General features: G+C 37.3%; 1 protein-coding gene across 1 annotated transcript; it reads right to left on the bottom strand.

The window, feature by feature from the left end:
* Positions 1–6,873: 6,873 nt before the first annotated feature.
* On the bottom strand, positions 6,874–13,399 carry LOC134667709 (uncharacterized). The gene is made up of 2 exons (XM_063525132.1): positions 13,261–13,399; positions 6,874–7,095 (listed from the first exon to the last, which is right to left on the bottom strand). Exons 1-2 carry the CDS (start codon positions 13,380–13,382, stop codon positions 6,879–6,881), a joined length of 339 nt encoding a protein of 112 aa, XP_063381202.1. The 5' UTR covers positions 13,383–13,399; the 3' UTR covers positions 6,874–6,878.
* Between the last annotated feature and the right edge of the window lie 10,619 nt (positions 13,400–24,018).

Below are 24,018 nucleotides of genomic sequence, written 5' to 3' on the forward strand. Positions count from 1 at the left end.
ACGCCGCCGCGGACCTACCTGTCATTAAATGTCATGTAGCTGGTTTGTTAGCGCACACCGTTGTATGGGGACCTTGCACTTTGTGACTATGCGCTGAAACTTGGCACAGTTGATTCTTAGCTGGTCTTGAGCAGATACAGACCGGGGAGACATCGAGAGCCACCTCTCAATTAGTGGGGGGGGGAAGTTCAACACTGCCGCGCTTCACTTGGAGCTGCATTTCTCTAAAACTATACCTATTAGGGCATGTAATATATTATTTTCGGATAAATTAAGGACAAGGAATCTATTTTTAGAACAAAAAATGCCCTTTCGAACAAAAAAGTTAGTAAAGTAGAAAAGACTAAATAACGTATTTTACATTTTTTTATAATTAAATTTTTTTTTTTAAAAGAGTAGAAGGAATCTGAAAAAAAAATATGCCGATGTGCCGCCGACATATTTATGAATATGGAATTCTTAGAGATTTTTGATTAAAATAACTCATTTTTAGTTACTTTGTCAAATTCGATCTCGTCGAGATATTAATCTCGATCTCGAAAGTGTGACTCTCGAGATCTCGAAACACCCAACCTCAAAAAAAAACAAAAAATTAAAATATTATACCCAATCTCTATTCGGATATTTCGTGCGAGATTTCGAATCGCCAATCTTGTACCTAAAGAATTTTGTAAACCCATGACCATGCAATAAAATAAATTTCATATCAATTTCAATTTTGAAATATTAGAATCAAAAAGTTCAAAATAGATTTTATAGGTACATAACTTCAAAAATGTGTTCCCTCTCAACCCGAAACCCCTTGTCTCTCAGGATGATCTAGATATTTTCACACAAGACGGTTTATCGATAACTTCTTACATCACTAGATTCTTCTTCCTCGCGTTATCCCGGCATTTCGCCACGGCTCATGAGAACCTGGGGTCCACTTGACAATTAATCCCATGATTTGACGTAGGAACTAGTTTTTAAGTAAGCGACTGCCATCTGACCTTCTAACCCAGAGGATAAACTAGGCTTTATTGGGATTAGTCCGGTTTCCTCACGATGTTTTCCTTCACCGAAAAGAGACTGGTAAATATCAAATTATATTTCGTACATAAGTTCCGATAAACTCATTGGTACGAGCCGGGGTTTGAACCCGCGACCTCCAGATTGCAAGTCGCACGCTCTCACCGCTAGGCCACCAGCGCTTCTTACATCACTAGATTATCGACATTAAATGTCGACGATTGCCCATCACTTTTCTGTCTGTGTACTTATTTAGAAACTTGACTCCGCCCTTAAAATTAGTGCGATAAGTACAACTGCAGCACAGGCGAAACATACTTACTTACTTACTTACTGCCGTGGCGCAGTGACCCGAAGTGGATCTTGGCCTCTGACACTAAGGAACGCCATGCTTCTCTGTCATGCGCCGTTTCTGTCCAATCGACGGCACCGAGCTCGTTCAGATCTTTCACGACCTCATCGCTCCAGCGATACCTAGGACGCCCAACCGGTCGTCGACCCTCCGGACGGCCCGAGTACGCTCTCCAAACCGCTCGATCTTCACCCATACGGACCACGTGCCCGAGCCATCGGAGTCTTGAGGCTTTCGTTTCTCCGACTATATTGGGCTCGGCCACTAGATCTTCGATTTCCTGGTTCCTGCGTAGGTATCCTCCATGAGCCATCTTCTCCGCGAGTGGGTCCAAGTATCTTCTGCTAGATCCTCCGTTCAGCCACCAGCAGTGCGTATTCCTCTCTTTGTGTTAGGGTCCAGGCTTCGCATCCGTACATCAAGATCGGTCTGATTATAGTCTTGTATATACGGAGTTTCGTCTTTCTGGTCATTAGCCTGGACACCAACACTTTAAGAAGAGCAGCTGTGCACCGGAGCGCGTTCTGAATTCGGGTTTGGATCTCCTCTTCCCTCCGATTGCTGTCTGTGACGATACACCCAAGATATTTAAATTTCTCTACACCTTTGTAAGAGGTTTATCCTATAGTGAGATCTTTCCTACGAATAGTTATTTCTGTATCGCTTCATATGAAGGTACTCAGTTTTCTCCCGACTAATTCGTAGGTCAACCTTCACTGCCTCTTCCTCAACGAGCAAAATGACGGTGAAAACGGGAGTCGGCCTAACAGACCAGTTTGATGTCGGTACGGGTCTCAAGCAAGGGGATGCTCTCTCTCCCATACTTTTCAACTTGGTGCTCGAATATGTCACCAAGAAAGTTATAGCCTCTGGTGGCGGAGTAGAGTTGAACGGTAGCCACCGAATTATTGGGTATGCAGACGACCTAGCCCTCCTGGGGGAAAACGAGGCGGATGTCCGTAGGGCTGCTCAGAGCCTAGAGGACAGGCGAAACATCCTGCGTAAAAATCTCTAAAATCGAGGTTTCTTACTCGATTGTTTCCTCCTCCAAAACTTAACCAATCAAACTTAAATAACCAAAAAGAAGAAAACAATGTTATATGCTTTAGGTCAATTTAAATTCATTACATACACTTAAATTCGTTTTGGAACGTTTATGCATAATTGCTATTTAACAAGTTTCATACAAAATTAAATTTAGCGAAAACGTTTCAAACTCGTTTTACCTATTTATATGCCCCTTGTATTATGTATTTTCAAAAAATATGCATATCATTCAATAACCAGTTTGGCATTCCACAGTAAAACCAATAGTATTTGCCTGAAATAATTACAGGGAAAAAGTGTACCGCTAAAACACAAAATTGCGTTTATCTCAAAATGGGGTCGCTGTGGGTTGGAACGTTTTCGCGTAACTACGTCCAACTATGGTGCATGCTAATAGAACTCCAATAAAAACGTGATCTGCTAGACTTTGATATGCCAACTTCACAGACATGAGTTTACCGTTTATAGAGTACAGTGAAATCCTAATATTAAGGGCCTATTTTAAATTTAAGCTAGTTAATAATTTCGTTTAGTGCCACTGTATATATTTTGTATGTAAATAAATGGTTGTAAGTTAATTTTACGATTTCACTCACGTATTTTTATTTAGTCACTCGCGCGACATGCTCTCCGCATTAGGTTTCCTTTTTCAATCACGACAGTTTAACTGGAACTCGCAAGTGGCGCTTAACCGATCACTGGTATACTTATCTTGTTTACATATACGAATGGTCTCGTAACTATGTCGACTATGGTATATATAATATAAATATTGTGCCTATTAAAAATCGGGATTGTAAATCACTTTTAAGTAATTTAATTTCAATGGTTTACTCACCAATATACTGGATATGGAAACCGATTACTTAGCCACCGGGACTGGAAATGTAATCCCCTCCAGCCAGCATTCCTGAAGGCAATTGTTGGCCACCAGTTGGCGCGCGGCCAGCAATTTGTATGGATATGTCGCTGAGGGTTGCTATGCGGCGATAAAACTTGAACGATATTGCCCAACTTTGATTAAAATAATCTATAGCGGGGTTTTCGGTCCAATATATGTGTTGTAACTACTAGTATTAAAATCGTGGTACCTATCTTTTAACCACGTTGTTTTTATGAGTTCCTAATATTTCGGTACCTCATCGCTCGCACAAAGATTACTACCTACTACTATAGCGGATGGCGCTGGAGCTAATATACGGCGTTGCATGAACAAGAGATTTCCTTTGGCAGAATTGGTCCTTAGGACCCAGGGATGGATTCAAGAAGTGGAGCCACCGAGATTTTTGATGTAAATTTTTAGGGGGGGGGGGGCCTCTCAACTTGATCTTGATATCTGTATCATTTAAGCTACTAGGTCAAGTTTGGTATCGTTTCCGTATAAATCGGGGGTGCCGAATTCATTTCTGATATGCATTTCTGATATTTCAAAAATATAACTAGGAACTTTTGTTTACATAGTTAGCAAGTTCCGTAGAATGACACTTTACCTAAAACGTGTCCTCGCAAATCTTGCAATAGGCTGAAATAAAACAAAAATAGTAAATTCTAAAATCTCTAGGTTAGTATTAAACTGTAATTCATTTAAATAGTTTTAGTATTCATGATATTCATGGGGAATACTATCTAGAAATTAGAATAGGTCGGTAAGTTTCCAAGCACGGCGTTGTGACGCCTGGATTATGCCTCATCAAAGTGAGTCGCGACACTTTGCTCGCGTCACTGCTGAAGGAGCTTTGCATTTTTGCTCTTGAATTACCATTTACATAGATTAAACCTGCAATTTGGATAAAAATAGACGCCTTTTATGTCTCGAATAAAATGAAAATGAGAAAAGGCAGTTTCTTTAAAATTTATATAGGTAGTACCTAGAGATTAAACAAATGAACTAGGTACTCATCATATTTCAGAAGTGCTCGGTCTATTTATGTACAGAAATACTGCGGGAAAGCAGTTATCTTTTCACACGTCTGAACTCGAACATTTTGAAATAAATAATCGGTAGATAGGTTAGTGCCATATACATAAATAATATTTTTATTTTACTTAAATTAAGTATCTTTTCACTTGATTTTGTTGATGTCATTAACTCATTAATGTTATTTCAGTTTCAGTCGGTAATTGCGTCTCTGTTTCACAACAAACATTAAAAGGAAAAAAAAAGTATTGTGACCAAAAACTTTCTAATGAGTGGATCACTAAGCACTACGAAATTACCGTTTGGGCTTGTTTCTAAAATTATTGCGTGTTATTGTTAAAGGTTTCGTGTCTCTACAAATTATACTAATGATCAATTCGCAATTGAGATAAAATATGATATAATATCTTATTAAAATGCACGAATAATATTTGTTCTGGTTTTTCCTACAGGTATAATCATGAATATATGATTTTCATTACTAAGATTTTCGACAAAGACGATTTTCCTCATAGGTAAGCTAAGGATACCAAAGCCCAATTTCTGGACTCTGCATAGTGATTTACGATACCCAAAACACGCCCGCCGGTCCCTAATTTGTGGGTATTTTCATCGCCAATATTTTCAACTTTTGGGTGCAGAATATACAAATGTGCTAAATGAACGCGTGACTCAAATACCCTATAAGTACAGCTCAAACCTAACAATAAAAATTAAATTTGGCTATACCTACCTTGTTTGGCTAGTACCTTGATTGATTTTAGATGCCTAGCCTAGGTATCTCATCCTGAATTATATTTACCTACAGACCTGGCAACCTTAAATATGTCAAGACATTATAATCGCCAATGGCGCTATCATTAAGATAGCCGAGTTAATTGCTGAGATGTCGGCGTAAATAAAGATTTCAAGATAGCCCTAAAAGTACAATTTAAGACCTCGTTCGTTACCGATAAGACTGTTTGTTTTTACCATTATTTATAGTATTTCTTCTAAGTTGCCAGTTAATGACCTACATACATATTTGGGGACATTCCTTGAAATTGTCTACCGTTTGTCCCGTACAAACGCGAATTTTCTGATGATTTGCAGGTATAAGAGTTTCCTTTTCTATTACATATGGTCAAAAATATGCACAGAAAAATGCCCAAAAAAAAGTCGTAACACAGGAAATAAAATGCGTTTGTACGGGACAGCCCGTGGAATGCTCCATTTGGGGACATTCTTACACAGTTCGTTCTAGTTCCAAACGAAGTAAAGCTTGTATTATTAGTACTAGACAATAAACGTACTTAGATACATACATAACATCTGAAAAAATCATGTTGGTTGAAACCTCAACTCAACATAAAACAAATGCCACGCTCTAATAACGCTTCGAAAGCGCTCAAGGTTAAATTCAGCTCAACGCTATTGTTTGCTGAAAGATTTTCCCGGCCCTGCAAACGTATTACTGCAAATTGACGTCAATTCTGTCATGGCAAGACAAACCGCCCCGGACCAAAGGTTGCCCGGGTAATGCAAAAAAATAATGCCCTCGACCCGCCTGTGACGGGTACATAAATCACTTTATTCTGCCCAGTTCCCATACCTTCCACTACGTGAACGGACTGTAAAGGATGCAAGTTAAGTGTGTAAATCACAGTCCACACTCAAGGGAAATACTGTAAATTGTTCCTACTGATTGATTCGGAAAGGTATTGGCACCATTTCTCACAAATTTGACTGGTGTAGTGCCTTTTGTGATTGGATTCGTGAGTTGAGTTTATTTAATGTAGATTTTTTGAGAAAAAAAAAATATTTACGGCTAACGTACTGGTTGATTTTTGTCCGCAACGTTGAAAGAAGTTAGAATTTATTTGTATCTAAATTTATGAAATATTTAATTTTGACCAAGTTAAACGATTTTATGAATTCAGTTCAAATTTTATTGTTTATTATCTGTTTCAATTCACGATACGGTGCTTTTGAAGAGAAATTGCAGAAGGTCACTTAATAAACCCAAATGCCTATTTGGCTCCTTCGATGTCTCCGAGATCCCATCGTCAGTTGTTGTCAGAAGGTATCATCAGAAAATGGTACCTACCATTTCAATTGAAAAAGAACTTTCCTTCTGGAAAGTTCACACGTCCGGTCTCGGTTCACACGTCTTCGAGTTATCGGAGTACCGACAAATTAAGTACCTCCTCCTTAAGTCCGTTAATAAGTAAGATTAATTAAAGCTAAATTTGGAAACAACAGTTTGTTAAGCAATTAGATAACTCATGTTTATATGTTACAAGATACAGAATTGCAGAAAAAAAGATATACTTAATCTACCAAAATGGCTAATACTAACTGTGTCTGATTAAAGGTGAAAATTTTTAGGGAAAAGTGATATATTACATATATGTATACATAGAGGTCTATTAAGATACCTTCCATTTCGCTGAATAGAAATTTTAGTTAGTCTAAATTGCACTTCTTGTTTTTTAGTAGGCAGCAAAGAATGAATGAAAAAAAATGAATGAAAATCTTAAAATTTTACCTGACATTGAGTACTGACTAAGATTACAAAGTTTGTAGGGGTTTATATTGCGGGTTTTTCCAGATCATAAGTTTGCTGACGCCGCCATCTTCGAAGGTCACGCCGTGGTTACGGCCAAGTTCCTGTAGGTCCACCTTCAGGACTGTCTCCCATTTGTCTTTCTCAGCAGCCTTCTGAGTAGCGATGCAGGTCATGAGAGCACCGGTGGCCGGAACATTGTTTATCACGCAAGCCAGACATCTATGAGGGATAAATATATGATCTTACAATCATTTATCAACAGACCTCGAAGTCGCGGTGGCAATAACATCAATTAACTAGGGATTTCCTTCCGATATAAAATTTATCGATAACTGAATGCTTATTCGGAATTGACATTTCATATATTATTAGTAGTGATGTACCGACTATTGATTTGGCCGACTAGCCGACTAGCCGACTAATCGGCGCTCGAATGGCCGATTAGTCGGCCGACTAGTCGGCTAGTCGGCCAGATCATTAGTTTCGTATAAGTTCAGGTGAAAAACAATAGTTTTGCTCCTTTGGTTACGGTATTCATCATGTTACTCGTCGCTTAGCTAAAAGGTGTTCTTTACAGGTTCAAAGACTTATCACAAGAATCCTCGTTCAATTTCTGTCTTTTATTTTGCGATACTGAGCAGACCGTCAGTAGGTACAGTTTGTAGGAGGTATTTCTAAGGCTCTATTTCCCGTACGTAGTCGCCAGTTAAGAACCTATCCCCTGTGGTCAGCGTCTTTACGAGCAACGTGCCCTGTCTGTCTCTAAATTTTGCAATAATATAAATAGTTCCCCATAAAAAACTGAATAGTAATAATAGTATTTTATGCAACCGTTGTTTAAGAGAGGTCAAAAAAGGCGAGTGGCGTGAGTAACAATTTGAGGCGAAGCCGAAAATTGTTAATGAAGACGCCACAAGTACTTTTTGACTCAGTTAAACAACGTTGCATACAATAGGTACTTTTTCTACGACAAATCACTTACTTTGAAATAAAATTATAAATTTAACGAATATTTTTCATTCAAGAAATAGCAAAGAATGAAGGGCACGGGCGGGAAAAGAATGAATGAAATAAAAAAAAACATGTCTATGGTTCACTCATCTGTCAAAGCAAAGATGACAATTAAAATTAGGTTGGCAACAATGTATTTCATACAATATTTTTTAAGTGGTGATTACACGAAGTATTGTAAAAGTGCCAAAAAGATACTGCGTGTATTATGCACAAATACTTTTTTTGGGAATAGACTAAAGACTTGTCTTGACAACTATATGATAGGGGTTTAAAGGTATGTGCACAACCCTTTAAATGACAAATAAAAGTACGGGAGTAGAAAAAACTATTTAACTATCAAACTTGCCCATGAAATGACACGAGAATCAGTTGAGATCGACCTGTAGAGGAAAACACCAGCCCACCAACATACGATAACGATCAAACGGTCAATTATATGAAAAAAAGTTTTCGTATGCACCCTAAATACGTATTTTAGTAAAATAGACATAAAACATATGGTAAATATTGACTGTTGATTTATTTGTCTTCTGTTATTCTTTCACTAATTAAGTGCCGACTAATCGGCCATTTTTGCCGACTAGTCGCCGACTAATCGCCGACTACAAATGTGGCCGGATAGTCGGCTTTCCCGACTAGTCGGCGACTAGTCGGTACATCCCTAATTATTAGCTGTAAAATTTACAGAATAATTGAAAATTAACTAAACTGTGATGATTACTTCCCGTCAATGTTACCTATATAGGAGTTTTTAGGATACTTCTTAGGAATTTTAAAATTCAAATAAAAATCAACCTTTACTACTAAATATTTTTTTCATCAATTTTAATGCAAAGTAAACTGAAACCTAGAAATGCATTTCATTATTTTCATTTAATCAATGATGAACTTTATATTAGTAACAAGTAACAAAGTATTTTAATCTTGTGTTTAGTACTTCAAATAGCATACAAATTGTTACGCATTGTTTCCAAATAGATGGGAGAACGAGATCTATTATTTATAATTTATAAGCAAGGATCGGAAAAACGGCCGTCATTTCGAAAATGTAACCCTGTCCCGTACAGCAGAGACTTCATTATGTTAATAAAAAAAATATAAGTGTAATCTAAAATGACGTGCGTTTTTCCGATCCTTGTTTATAAGTTACGGTCTAACGGTGTATGGAAATTCGGCCTTATCACATAACATATTATGACCGTATCAACATTTTATAAGACTACAATAAAGTCAAAATTGGAAACGAAAAATTGGCTTTCTCCGTCATATTTTAAACATAAGTATATTTATAGTCAGTGAGTTTCCTTTGGACACATGACATGATATACGACAAATGAATACACAAGCTGATTACCTTGTACCTTGAAATCGTGAGTAACTTTCAGCCGATGTCGTATCAGTAATCAGTGGCTGTAATACCATAGTCCCTTTAAAGCCAAATGACTTGTGTCAAAAGAAACTGTTAGAGACCACAGTTTACATATAATAAGAAACCCTTTTTATAGGGATTTAAACAACACTACCTCGCAAACAGAGCACTTTAGTTCGTTTTTATATGTTTGCAAACCAAAAAAATAATAGTGCGTAGCGTCACAACCGTGGCACCGGTCTCGTACACGGACGTAATTGTTGATCAAATGTTCTTCCATAATATCAATCGCATTATAAAAGATATTTCTTTTTAGTTGAAGTGGCAGGTTCAAACCGGATATATTTTCCTTCAAAACGACCATCTAAAAATAGGAAATCAATTTAAAATACTTTTAAATCTCCTTATTAAATAACTAAAACATTGAAACAATAAACTTTACGTAATTTTAATGGCAGGATACTTACTAGGCCTAATAATCTTAATGGTTCTAATGTTTCTTGAATGTCATCGTCTTCGTGAATATGGTTGTCATTCACGTAATCAATGAACTTCTTGATTAATGTAGAGACAATCACTTTTTGAGACAATTCATATAACGTAATATTAAACATTTTTAAAATTTAGAGGACACATGAATATTTTTAAACAATAAATTGACATGCACCATAATGTTTAACCAAAATCTTACACTCGACATTTTTTTTTATATGATTTGGTCTTGTATAAAAAGGTTGAATTATTTCATTTCATTCTATTTTCATAATAACAAATTAATATCTGTTCAGCATTTTTTGGTGTAAGACATCTACGTCTTGGAGAAAATATCCATTTTAAATAGCTGAATGATTTTTCAACCTCGACCGATGTAATGGGTGCAAAATTAAATTTTTTAAAATGCTTCATTGTTGCTAATCTGTTTCCGGGGGATATTTCAACACTTTCGCCTTTATTTAGATTATTTATTTTAACTATAGTGTTAAATCCAATGTTCTTCTTAATAATTTGATTAAATTTATTATAAACGATTCTACCTTTATTATGTAAAAATACTGTCGACAGCTTCCTTTTTAAATTATTCACTATGTTAATACTTGTATCTAGTGTCAAAATTGGGGATTGCAGTGCTGTAATAGATGTTTGAAGCATACATAAACGTTCAGCAATGAATTTTAGATCCTCGTGTATATCAGGTGCATTTAACGAAATTTTGGCTTTACGAATTGATGAACAACCAGGTTCATTGAATGTATCAATTACTTCTTTAATTTCATTATGGTGTTTAAAATAATAATGTGCAGCTTCCAACCATGTGCCCCATCTGATGATTGTTGGTTTTGGTGGTAGTGGGATATTAGGTAACAACCTTTTAAACGTGTTAATCCTTTTTGGTGACTTGAGGAACACCTTTTTCACACTAGATATCAAATCATTGACGCGAGGAAATAAATGTCGCACTTGTTCTGCAACCCTGTTAATACCGTGTGCTAGACATGTCACGTGGGTCATGTTACAGAAAACACGGCTTAAATTTTTCCCAGCTTTAACCATATAAGGCACGCCATCAGTTAACAACAGTAAAACTTTTTGAGAATGGTTTGCACCCAATACATTTTGGAGAGACTCTGTAACTAATTGCGTTATTGTATCACTGTTTGTCCAATGCAACGCCTTACTTGCAATTAAATGTGGCTTGCTCGGTTCGCCTTCAAGTTTACCAACTAAAACATTTGCAATTTGTTCTCCTTTCGCATTAGTCGTTTCGTCAACGGTCACATATATATATTTGTTTTTAATTTCAGAGCGTATATTTTGCATGGATTCGTTATACACTTTCGGAAGATAATGCTGTCTTATATATGATTCCGAAGGTATGGACGAATTCTTGTATTTTCCGTTGATACAGCTCTGTATAAATAAACAAAAATTTGGATTATCTAATTGATGCCAGGCAATGTTACATGTTACCAAGAATTTTGTTAAGTCCATATAAAACGAACGATTTTTCACGCGGGTGCCTTTAATGTGTGTTTCACTATTCAAGTGGTTCTTGACATTATATTTCTTAGCTACGAGGCTTATCTCACATTTAGTACAAAATATCTTAGATCCACGTATGCATAAATCCGAAGAGCTTTTTAGCCAAGAACGTAATAAATTTTCACGACACTGTTTTCTAGGTGGCATTTTACGCGTAATATTAATTCCATCGATTCTCTGAGCGGACAAGATTGTCATATTATGTCAACGTCATGTTTTATACCTACATCCATAAAGTATGAAAACCGTTATCTTCGTTAATCGACCTTTACGGACTTCAATCTTCATACTGTATAAATAATACAGTTTAATAGATATTGCAAGTTATCATTAAGTATCTCATAATCATAACATAAGTACTGTCATAAGAAAGTACAACTTATCGATAAAATAATATCGTGTGTCTCTCCCTAGCAAAATTGTATTCGTGCCACGGCGACTTCGAGGTCTGTTTATCAATAAAAATAACTATATATTTTCTAAAACCTGATCAATAGCAAGGGGGAGGACTATGTTCAGCAGTGGACGTATGGCTGAGATGATGATGGTGATGATCAATAGTGAAGGGAAAATTAATTTAAACTAGAAAACGAACGTTTGGTGTGATGATGTACTACATAAATGTAACTGTCACTGTCATTAACTCATTAAATTGTCAAACACTGGTTAACAATATCTTAATATCAGCATAGGTTATACCGCTGGTAGTCTAGCTGTAAGAAGTGCGTCTTTCAAATACATAGTATGTCGTGGACACGGAATACAATCATAGTAAAATATTTCCTGCGGTAGGGTTCCAAACTAGGCTTGTGCATACGAATAATAAGTTTCTTTATTAAACATTATTTGATATTATTAACACAGGTCACAGCATACAGGTACAGGTAGCAATGCACGCACGAGAACTTTCCAAAGTTGCGAAACTTTCCACATGAGAATTTCTCGGTAACTTCTGAGAATGTTCTCGAGAACGAGAATTTATTTATTTATCGCAGTTTATACCATGAATATTCACGATAGTTTAGGTGTAGTCCTTTTCCCCCAGAAAATTTCGACTTTTGGTCGTCCGCTTCCGGTCAGAAAAATGTATGACGGCCCGGCCAAACGGTCAGACTTAGGTGGGGGGTGCTCGACCAAATGTCATAGAGGGACCCTGGCAGTTTTTGACGCCGCCATTTTTTTTCAATATGGCCGACTTTTTTTTTAACTTTTTTAATTTTGTCCTAGCGCGCTGAAATTTTGGTCACGGAATCTCGGGGTCCCCTAGATACCTATGAAACATTTTTTTTTGGAAAAATGCTACAATTGCGGGAAAACTGGCCACTATTACTTTGTATGGCAACTTTTAAACGGTGCGTGATAGGTGGGGGGTGCTCGACCAAATGTCATACAGGGCCCCGAGACAAAACAAACTGCATTAAAAAAAATCAAAATGGCCGACTTTTTTATTTTATTTTTTCAAGTTGGTCCGAGCGCGCTGAGATTTGGCATGGCGGGAGATAGAGGCCTCTAGATTCTAATGATATAAAAATATTTTTTTGGAAATAATTGTCGAAAGTCGAAATGTTCTCTGAAATACAGTGAGAATTTAAGCAATTTATTGGTGAACTTATCACATCAACAAAATAGCTAACTCTATTAGACAATAATATATGCATAATAACATTTAGTTTTAAGTTATGCCTATTTAAACTTTATTTCATGTATATTCTCTTGTTTAAACAATAATTTCCATGTTGCAGGAATGTTCTGAGAACATTCTCGAGAACATTTCCGCTTTTTGGGAATGTTCTGCAATTTGTACATTGCTAGGTACAGGGCACAGGTAAACATCGTGAAGAATCTGGTTCCGGATTCTTTCCATTCCATGAATGTCTAGGTTGGAAAGTTAGATGGCACTTGGCAGTACCTTAAGTAAGTATTACAAACCACAAAAAAGTGGAATGGGTTTTGAAACTTACCTAGTCTTTAGAAATTCTCTCGCGATTCCTAACTGTCTGAATTTGGGGTGGACAACTATGCCCCTGTCATCATAAAAATTGGAGATTTGTAGCTCCCCCATTATATTATGCGTATCTGACATTACCGCCCCCAGCAACATAAAAATGTTCTGCATCTCATTTGATTCCAACTGAAATAAAAAGTATAATATTATAATTTATAATATACTTAGCTGGTAACCTATACTCTGTATCTTTAGGTATTTAAATAAAAGTAAACAAATGATTTGTACATTTTCAGGTTGTTATAACATTTATTGGTTAAGCAACCGAATACAAAACCACCTGGATCTGTCACCGAACGACCTGACTTTGACCTACATTATTTGATCTTGCAATATTTTCATCTACCCTCAACTGGGATAATGAGCTATTTGAAGGTAGATTTTGTTTACTTTTATTTAAATACCTAAAGATACAGACTATACCGGTAAAACATGCGCCTACCAAACTGGAGGTTGTGAGTTCGAATCCCAGCCCTACCCAATAAAATGAATTTTTGTGAAGGAAAACATCGCAAGAGAACCTGAATATGCGAGAAATTCAAAGGTGTCTGTGAAGTTCCCAGCTACCGACTATTAGAAAATGTGTTAGGGCGGGGATAAATATACATAGGTAGTTCTGAACTTCTGTATCGATCGAGCAGATGGATATTAACGTGCTGGTGATTGTTGAGAAATGCATAGATTACCTCTATCCCTTCAAATGGTTCTGGACCTATTGTAGACAACTCTATTGAGGAGGCACCGACTATTTGGCCAACTTCATCGTCATCTCTATCTTCACAACATATTACATGATGGAAAGCAGGATCCTGCATCGATTTAGTCACTATCACTCGAGATTCTGCTACCGCTTGCGGATTTCCAGCGACACCTAAAAAAGAAATTAAGTACTTTAAACAATCGGTTTACTAAAATGATGTATAGATTACAATTAAAGTGACATTCCATTTCCAACTGCAGCTGCAATACTGTTCATTTTCTATGGCAATTGACAATGACAGCGACGCGTTTCCATAGTAACATGAACAGTATTGCAGCTGCAGTTGGAAATGAAATGTCACTCTTAATAAAAGCCAAATTAATAAGATTTAATAATTTAAATGTATTAATTAAGGCCTAGTTTCCCCTTTTGGGATCACAGATCTTTCACAGATCTCCGACTCTTCTAGGATCTAATCGAGAAGCGGTAAGATGAACAGGGTGCGTAGCCAACAGCCAATCGTTTACGCTCCGTAGCGAACGAAACGCAACTGTCTGTCGCACTAATATGGAAGAGTTTTAGAGAAAGCGAACGATTGGCATCTTGTCAAAGCACCCTGGACAGAAATAATCATGAGCTACCTACCTACAGCCTTATGAAACGTTTCTTCCAAGATAAAGTATTGTATAAACAACTCTACAGCATCCTCGAACCGGGCTTCGGGTAAATCTTGAATACGCAACTTCACTGATGTACCGTCACTTCTTGTTGCTTGGAATCTAGACCACACTCGACACGACATTTTTGATTTAGGTTAACTTGAAGAATTTGGTAATCAGTAGATTATATAGGACAACCTTTTAAACCCGTACAGATGCAATATTGCTATGTGGATAGTATTTTTACACTCTTATCTGTCTTATTTGACTATCATTTTTAGGGTTCCGTACCGTAGGGTAAAAGCGGGATCCTATTACTAAGACTCCACTGTCCGTCTGTTCGTCTATCCGTCTGTCTGTCACCAGGCTGTATCTCATGAACCGTGTTAGCTAGACAGTAGAAATTTTCACAGATGATGTATTTATGTTGCCGCTAAAACAACAAATACTAAAAAGTACGGAACCCTCGGTGGGCGAGTCCGACTCGCACTTGTCCGGTTTTTTGATCAGATTACACAGATAACAGGCGTATAAAGTAAACAAACTACAGGTTGCTTTCAAAATGGAAATAGAAAATTAGTGGTGCAGGCTGAACATCGGGAGAAACTACGCGTGCCATGTGAGCATGTACATGTCGTGAAATTCCTAGGCATATCGAAACGTGAAAATCCTTGACTCGTTCCCTGAGCCGACGGAGCCCCGCTACGCGGGGCTCCTACTTCTGGGCAGTTTGCCCTTCGGGCATCTGAAGCAACCTAACGAACCTATCTTACCTATATATTGGTTTAATGTGACTATCCTCAAAACAATACACAGGAACATTACGATCTGCCTGTCTGATCTTACGATCGGCCGCCGACATACACATTGTATAGTTTGTACACATTTGGAGCCAGAATGGGACGACAGGACACACAGACGACAGTCACAGAAAATGCTATTTTCGCAATTTGGTTGTATAAAGTAGCGTAAGAAGGAAGCGCTGTTCAAATCTTGAAATTATGGGGTAACATAATGTCCAAATCTGACTTCTCTGAATAAAATCGGTCCTCTAAAAAAGGCAAAGATATTCTTGCAAATAAGACAACAAATTATAGTAATTGCGTACCTACCTACAGTTTACTTGTCATATTTTAACACAAAATGATTACCTATTATAAGAACTTGGATATTTAGCAGAGTTATTGGAGTCTGATAGTTAAAACTCTACTTTAGGTACATGATAAATTAATGCAAGCTGTACAAATTTAAATAGGTGTCATACACATACGTATGTGTCGTAATTGGATTAAAGTGCGAGCATTCACATATGCAACCTTCAATAATTATCTCATCTTGTGTGGCAATGTAAAGTAACCGCTGAACACATACATTTTATCTACCTACACATGTAAAATACACAATAACACCACAGAGCCACTATCGACACGACTGCTTGGCGCCACGTTTAACAGCTAACTACCCCCACTCTTGCAGGTAGGCTTGTGTAGTATAGTCGCCATCAGATATATCCCAGCAGCCAAGGTGCTCACAAATATCTGAACACGCCTCTATTGTCAAGGCGTTAGAGTGCGTGTTCAGATATTTTTGAACACCTCGGCCGCTCCGATATATCTGATGGCGACTGTACATGTACTAAAATAAACAAGACGCAATTCCTTCCACTGTACTAGACCGAACTATTCCCTAATGATTCTGCTCTTACAATTAGTACATTTTAATACATTTTAGTACACTACATGCGAAACGGAACGGGAGCGAGAAGTGACACTGAGAGCAAAGCGATCCGAGTGATCCGAACGAACTGACGCCGAGCGCCTGCGAAGACGACCGAACGGCTTTTGGCTATTATGAGCGAGACAGCACATAGCCATCACTCCGTTGCAACTGCACGGGAGTAAGCGAGAGATAACAAATTTTGAATTGTACTACTTTACAAAACGTCCGCACAAACCATTCTGTTATTATGGTCAGTTTCTCTCGGTGTAAGTACTAAATGTACTAAAATACCGAACTAGTACCTTTGTAACATTGTGCATGCTTTGTAACAATGTGCAACTCTACCTACAGGTGCAGCATACTACAACACACATAATATATCATAAAGGCCTGTGCACACCGCACGTGTACTACACGCACACGCCGTGTAGTACACGTGCGGCGTTGTAGTACCTATACAGCCGGCCTAGCCAAGGTTACAATCGCTAACGCTTCGACAACGAAAAGCATTATGTCTCTCTATCACTCTTCCATATTAGCGCGAAAGTGACAGTTGCGTTTCGATCGCTACGGAGCGTAAGCGATTGGCATCTTGGCTACGCGGCCAGATCCTTTTGAGAGACGGCACATCGCTTGCGTGACGTGTGCGACTGTGCGTGTGCGGCTCCAACATTTTAACGCACGCGCACGCCACGCACACGCAAGCACATCTATTAAGACCGAGCCACACCGGCTTGCGTGTGCGTGACGTGCGCGTGTGCGTGCGCTAAAATGTTAAAGCCGCACACGCACACGTCACGCAAGCTGTGTGCCATCTCTCATAAGGATCTGTATACTACAACGCCGCACGCGCACGTGCACGTCACGCACACGCAGCCAGTGTGCACAGGCCTTTATGTGTACAAAAACCGTATATTACGGCCAACGTAAAGATTACCTGTTTTGCTAGAACTAATTAATTTCTTATCTGTCATAGTGTTATTATTGCGTTAATATTTAACATCAAAATCGATATTGTGAAGACTTTTTATACCGTTTAGTTACCGTTTTTGGCTATTTGTTGAGTTTTCAATTATTAAACCTTATCTATTATAGTTCGTTTTTTTAGCATTAGAAAGAACTTGCAAGAAGGTAAGCGATCTTGACATGTCTTTTAATTGAAAAACGCTTTTTAAAAATCAAAAACTATTACTTATGAAAGCAGAAGATTATAAATGATCGTATTATATTCATAATTGTTACATATTTGCCGTAACTTATTTTTAAAATGTGTTTTTCAATTAAAAGACACATCTAAATTGTTTACCTAATTTCTAATGCTAAAAAAAATGAAGTATAGGTAAGTCAATGCTTTTAAAAATTAGATGTTCATATTGTACTATGTATATACAATCGTTCAATAGCATAAAATCTCTAAAAATTTTACCCTTTACAAAAAACCGAATGAAAAGCTAAAAAGGTTCGAGAAAGAAATTTAAGAGGTTATTAACGAGGTATTTTCGTTTAATTACAATATTAAAAGCAGATTGGTAAGGTTTCAGGAATTAATTTTCCGAACTAAGTTATTTTTTCCATGGCTTTTACAAATATAATTTTTCAGTAATTTACAAAAAGTACAAAGTAGGTGTAGATGGAAGTAAACAGTATCTTTATGTAGTTACCTTTTAAGGCAACTAAACGTACAGTAGGTAAAATGCAGAGACAACAGCCGGCCTAGCCAAGGGTACAATCGCTATCGCTTCGACAACGAAAAGTATTATGTCTCTCTATCACTCTTCCGTATTAGCGCGACAGTGACAGTTGCGTTTCGATCGCTACGAAGCGTAAGCGATTGGCATCTTGGCTACGCGGCCTGACTCCTCTGCATATAAACTTATTTACAGTAGGTACTTATGGTGCTACATTACCGCACTAGTGCGCTAATTAGCATATTACGTAACTATACTTATGTGCTAATTATAATCGCCTAAGTAAGTTTCTCAATAAAATGTGCTAATTATTTATAGTTAGTGCTACATAAGTACCTACCTCTGTCGAAAATTTAAAAGGCCATATGTAAAACATTATACAATACATGTGCAAATAGGTAATTCGCAAGTCGTGTCGATTTAAAACACTCCCTTCGGTCGTTTTTTAATTTATCGCCACACGTTTTGGGTTACAGAGGGGTGCCAATTATCTCTGCAACTTACTGTACATCAGATATATTACTAGTCTAAAATAATGTCATATAACATAACGCAGTAATTATACGAAAAAACACCATTAAAGTAGAATAAAGGGATAAACTTGCAGCTCTGCAAGTTTGACATGGCGCTTCAAGAAACTTTCCTAATTAAAACTAGCGGCATGCAAGCAGCACTAATTTTAGCACCATTCATTAATTATTCCAATGTTTGGAAAACTAATATGTGCATGCGACTTCAATAATTCAGGGATTTCAGGGCTTCATCAATAAGGGAAAGACAATTTATGCAGTAAAGTATACCCACAGTTAATAATATGAGAGCTTTGTTATCTTTTTGCTTAATTTGATTATGACAAATATGAACAATAAATCCCTTATCTTTTAAAAAAAGATGTAACCAGCGATCGGAAAGTTTTGCAACAATGATGGACAAATATTTAAAACGAATATTTGCAAAATGTGGAAAATTTTGGCAATAATTTAAAAGATAAGTGAAAAGTATAAAATAGATTCCAAACTTATATTTTTAGGGTTCCGTACCTCAAAAGGAAAAAACGGAACCCTTATAGGATCACTCGTGCGTCTGTCTGTCCGTCCGTCTGTCACAGCCAATTTGCTCCGAAACTACTGGACCAATTAAGTTGAAATTTGGCACACATATGTAAGTCTCTGACCCAAAGACGAATATGTAACGTGAAAATGATAAAATTTAAAAACAAAGTTCTGCAAACTATATCGTGTTATATATCAAACGAAAGAGCTCATTGTAAGAATCGCAAATATATATTTTTTATAAATTTATGATAAAAAGTTTAGAAGTTATTCAAGAAATTAGACAAAAAATTACCATTCCCCCCCCCCTCTATCTCCGAAACTACAGGGTCTAAAATTCTGAAAAAAATACACAAAATAGTCCTTTACCTAAAAATGACAGGAAAACCTATTAGAAATCTACAGTCAAGCGTGAGTCGGATTTAAGAACAAAAATGCGGTTTAGGTTTTTTATAGTTCGTTTTTTTTAGCATTAGAAAGAACTTGCAAGAAGGTAAGCGATCTTGACATGTCTTTTAATTGAAATACGCTTTTTAAAAATCAGTAACTATTACTTATGAAAGCAGAAGAATATAAATGATAGTATTAGATTCATAATTTTTACATATTTGCCGTGACTTATTTTTTAAACGTGTTTTTCAATAAAAAGACACATCAAGATTGTTTACCTTATTTCTAATGCTAAAAAAAACGAAGTATAGGGACACAGCCGCAATGGTTTAAGTGAAACGTGATGTAGACAGCTATCGCGAAGGCCCTAGGCTGATATCCGCATAAGGCCGAAGGCCCGAAGCGTCCCGAAGAGGCGTGCCATTCCAACTCACGCTTGAAGCTAACTTCAAGCGTAAATCTGAATGACGACAAAAAATGCGACTATAGTTAGACCGTAAAAAGTCTGCAGCGATTTTGATAGCCCACGCAGTGCAAGTGTCATATTAAACGTCAAACTTCTATGAAATTATGACGTATTAATAACACTTACACTGCGTGGGTTATCAAATCCGCTGCAGACTTTTATTGGTGTGACTATAGGCTGTATCTGGCACGCAGCCGCATTGGTACAAGTGTAGTACTGATTGATTAGGTTACTATTGTTACGTATTTTAAAAAGCACTATACAGGGTGGCCAAAAAATTAACTAAGTGTATTCCCGTTGCCAACGTGCAACCCCGAAATTGCAAGGAAAAATTTGCCTGTTTCATACATTTTGACTGGTCCGTTTTCTATGGGAGGATACATTTTTTTCGCGATTTCGGGGTTGGTCCCATAGTAAAAATTGTAGAGCTCATTACAATCCGAAAACCTCCCCGGCTACGGGAATGCACTTATTTTTTGGCCACCCTGTAGGTATTATCTCTCTTCGGCCTTCGCTTTTAAAACACTTGCGGAAGTTGTATTAGGAAGCGCGACCCGTCGTCGGACGCTCCGAGCTATCAGCCCTAGGCGGAGCTCGGTCTTCAGTCTTCGCATTTGGACACTTGTACTACTGTTCGGCATTTAATCTTCCTATCTAAGCTACTTTGCATAGTTGCAGAGATATAAGCCACCACACCAGAAAACTTCTTTGATTGACCCATTCGGGTTTTTCAAGACGTTTCACTCACGTCACATTTCATGTACAAAAAAAATGTTGAAAATTGTGTGATGTACGGAACCCTTGAAACGCGAGTCCGAACTCGCACTTGACCATTTTTTTTCTACTTTTATTTGCTATGCTTAATCTTTTTTAGGGGCATTCCACGGACTGTCCCGTACAAACGCATTTTATTTCCTGTGATGCGACTTTTTTCTCGGTATTTAAAGCAGGCGATTATTTTTCTGTGCATATTTTTGACCATTTGTCATAGAAAAGGAAACTCTTCTACCTTTAAATTTTCAGAAACTCTGCGTTTGTACGGAACAACGGTAGACAATATGGAATGTTCCTTTACCCCACCTGTTAGTTACTGATAGAAGACAAAAAATATTAGAATTGTATTTATTTTAATCGTATGGCGTAGTATACATAAACATTCTCAAACAATATGTAAGTAGCTAAATAAAATAATTATAAATCCACATTCAGGGTCCCGAGCCACGAGATTACGTCAGGTGTTAATTGTATTAGGAAGCAAAGTGTGCAAAACGTAAGAAAATTGGTCAAGTTGAGTAAATTAGCAAAGAGGTGACTATAAACAGTCATTAGGTAGATGAAAAGTGCCTATGATTTGGATGCATATCGAATAGAAGCCAGTTTAGTAATTCAGGTGTCAAACATGTGAATACATAAATTAGGGCGACGTCAGTTGACATGGTCATTGGTTTGGAAACTAAGGCTGTCTTATAAACTATTCTGCACACGTCCAATTTGTTTAATCAATTATTCCACACAATTTAGGTGTCTTTCCAAACGCTCAAAACTTTAACAATAATTATATATAGTAGATAAGTAGGTACAGTCAAAGAATTTAATTTCCGACCCATTTCGTACTTTGTCACAGTGACAATCAATATGAAAGCCGCTAGAGATCTCATACGGTTGTCACTGTGACAAAGTACAAAATGGGTAGTAAATTAAATTCTTTGACTGTACCTACTTTTGTCGCGTTGTTTCATACGTTACTATTGATACTGACTATACGTACGAAATAGCATCAAAACAGTCTGCAACACAAACGTTTAATGAATATGCATCTGTCCATAGAGCCGCAATACAGCATGCAAATTCCGGTAATCTGTCACTTATGACGTTCGGCGTTCAATATGAAGCCCGCTAGAGTTATAAATGTTATAAGACAGTTAGAATTGGTGATTTTGGGATCCTGATCCTGAATGTCAGGAATGTGTCAAGCTGGTCATTAAAAAAAAAACGGGTTGCACTCCGGGAGTGCCGGCAGAAGTGAAAACTCAATGACATTCTAACAGCTTTTCGATCAGGTCACGTGTCCGGCTTACGTCTTACGAATCTTACGGTCACGTGACCTGTCGCGAGTTTGACATTTGTCCCCCATCAGAAAAAGTGCACAGCGCCGCTAAAAATGTTTTCACTTCAAAAATCCCGACGGAGCTATCCACGAGATAGCGAAAACAATCTTGGACACTTTGAGGGCCCGAAATAGAGGAAACGTAGTACCAGGGATACCTATATATTGACTCCAAAATCGCGAAAATGGCGATTTCATAAATTTCGGCGTATCAGATGTTGAAATTTTCTATAGGATAGCAGGATAACGCTTTGATAATAGAGAATGCGATTTACGATATTTGTGAACACCATGACAGCTCCGAACCGAATCTATGAGTACCTAAAACACTTAAAACTTGTATTTATTTAATTAAAACCTCGAATGATTACGGTTACGAAATAGCAATTAATTTTCCATTTAGGCTATCAATTTAGGGCAATTTAGTCTAAAATTATTAGTTTAGGACTAAAAGGGTGCTTAGGTAACAAGATATGCCTAATAGTGACATTCCATTGCCAACTGCAGCTGCAATACTGTTCATTTTACTATGGAAATTGACAATGACAGCGACGCGTTTCCATAGTAAAATGAACAGTATTGCAGCTGCAGTTGGAAATGGAATGTCACTTTAAGTAAAATAGACTGTACCTTACGTGCTAGTTGCCGAACCATTCATCAATGGACCCTTTTAGTGATCCCTGTTAATGTGCCATCGACTGCTATTCAATTTAATATTTAATTCACCTTTCCTATCCCTTTCTGGCACTTAAACCTACTAAAGACGGAATGAGAAGAAACATCCCCTTAGATTAACTTAATAATTACGTAGCATTAAGGTCGGTCGGATGTAGGTTTGTGTATGTTTTCCTTAATGTGTGATTACAACACGAAAAAGGGATAGTCCGTTGTATGTATATTTAAATTTTAATTGGAGGCTAACGAGTAGTCGAATATCGCCCATGGATACCAACCAAAAGGGATGTTCCCAATTTGCTCGTATTTTACAAGCTTTTATTTACTTTCACCTGACCGTTGTCTGTAATCAAATCTTGCAAGTTAAATTTGATCCACTTCCCGGTTTTTAATTGAGCTAAAATTTTGCATACCTACATACGTAAGTCGGGTGACAATGCAATATTATGGTGTCATCGAGCTGATCTGATGATGAAGACCGGAGGTGGCCATAGGAACTGTGTGATAAAACAACGAAACCTAATTGTGTTTGGGGTTTTTAGAATTGGCTCGATGAGCATTAGTTGCCTGTGGAAAGAAAAGTACAGTCAAAAATGAAATTTTTGCCAAAAACTTATTTTGTTGTAAGCTCTCCAATTTTTCAAAGATGGCTAGGTCAATCTCTGAATTTTTTTATGTTAGATTCGAGGGAATTGTCAACACTGACATTAGGTTAGAATCTGAGGATAAGATCCAGAAGAAATCGAGAAAACTCGTCAAATAGGTAGATACAGTCGCCACCAGATATATCGTAGCGGTCAAAGTATTCACAAATATCTGAACAAAGCTTCTATTATCAAGACGTTAAAGCGCACGTTCAGATATTTTTGAGCAACATGTTTGCTCTGATATATCTGGTGGCGACGGTACATACCTACACTTGTCGCAAAAACTTATATTTATTAAATTCTATGAAGTCAGATTAATTTTTGTTAAAAGCAAGTTGTATAGGGTTATAATAATACCAAGTTACCACAAAATTCCCGCGAAATATCTCACCGCCGCAGCACCCATTAGTCGCGTTGGTAAACAAATGTTTGTTGGCAACCATCTCATCCGCCGCGGCAGGATATTGTGCGGTTAGATTTATGTCGAGACGCTGAGGAATGTCATTATGTCATGTTGAAGCTGGTTAGTGTAAGTGCTGTTTCAAATTTTGTGAAATCACGGTCTCGAAAAAGAACTTTCAAAATTGTTTTGTTAAATTTAACAAATCACT

This window comes from Cydia fagiglandana, chromosome 9 (assembly GCF_963556715.1).
Source record: "Cydia fagiglandana chromosome 9, ilCydFagi1.1, whole genome shotgun sequence".
Taxonomy (NCBI): Eukaryota; Metazoa; Arthropoda; class Insecta; order Lepidoptera; family Tortricidae; genus Cydia; species Cydia fagiglandana.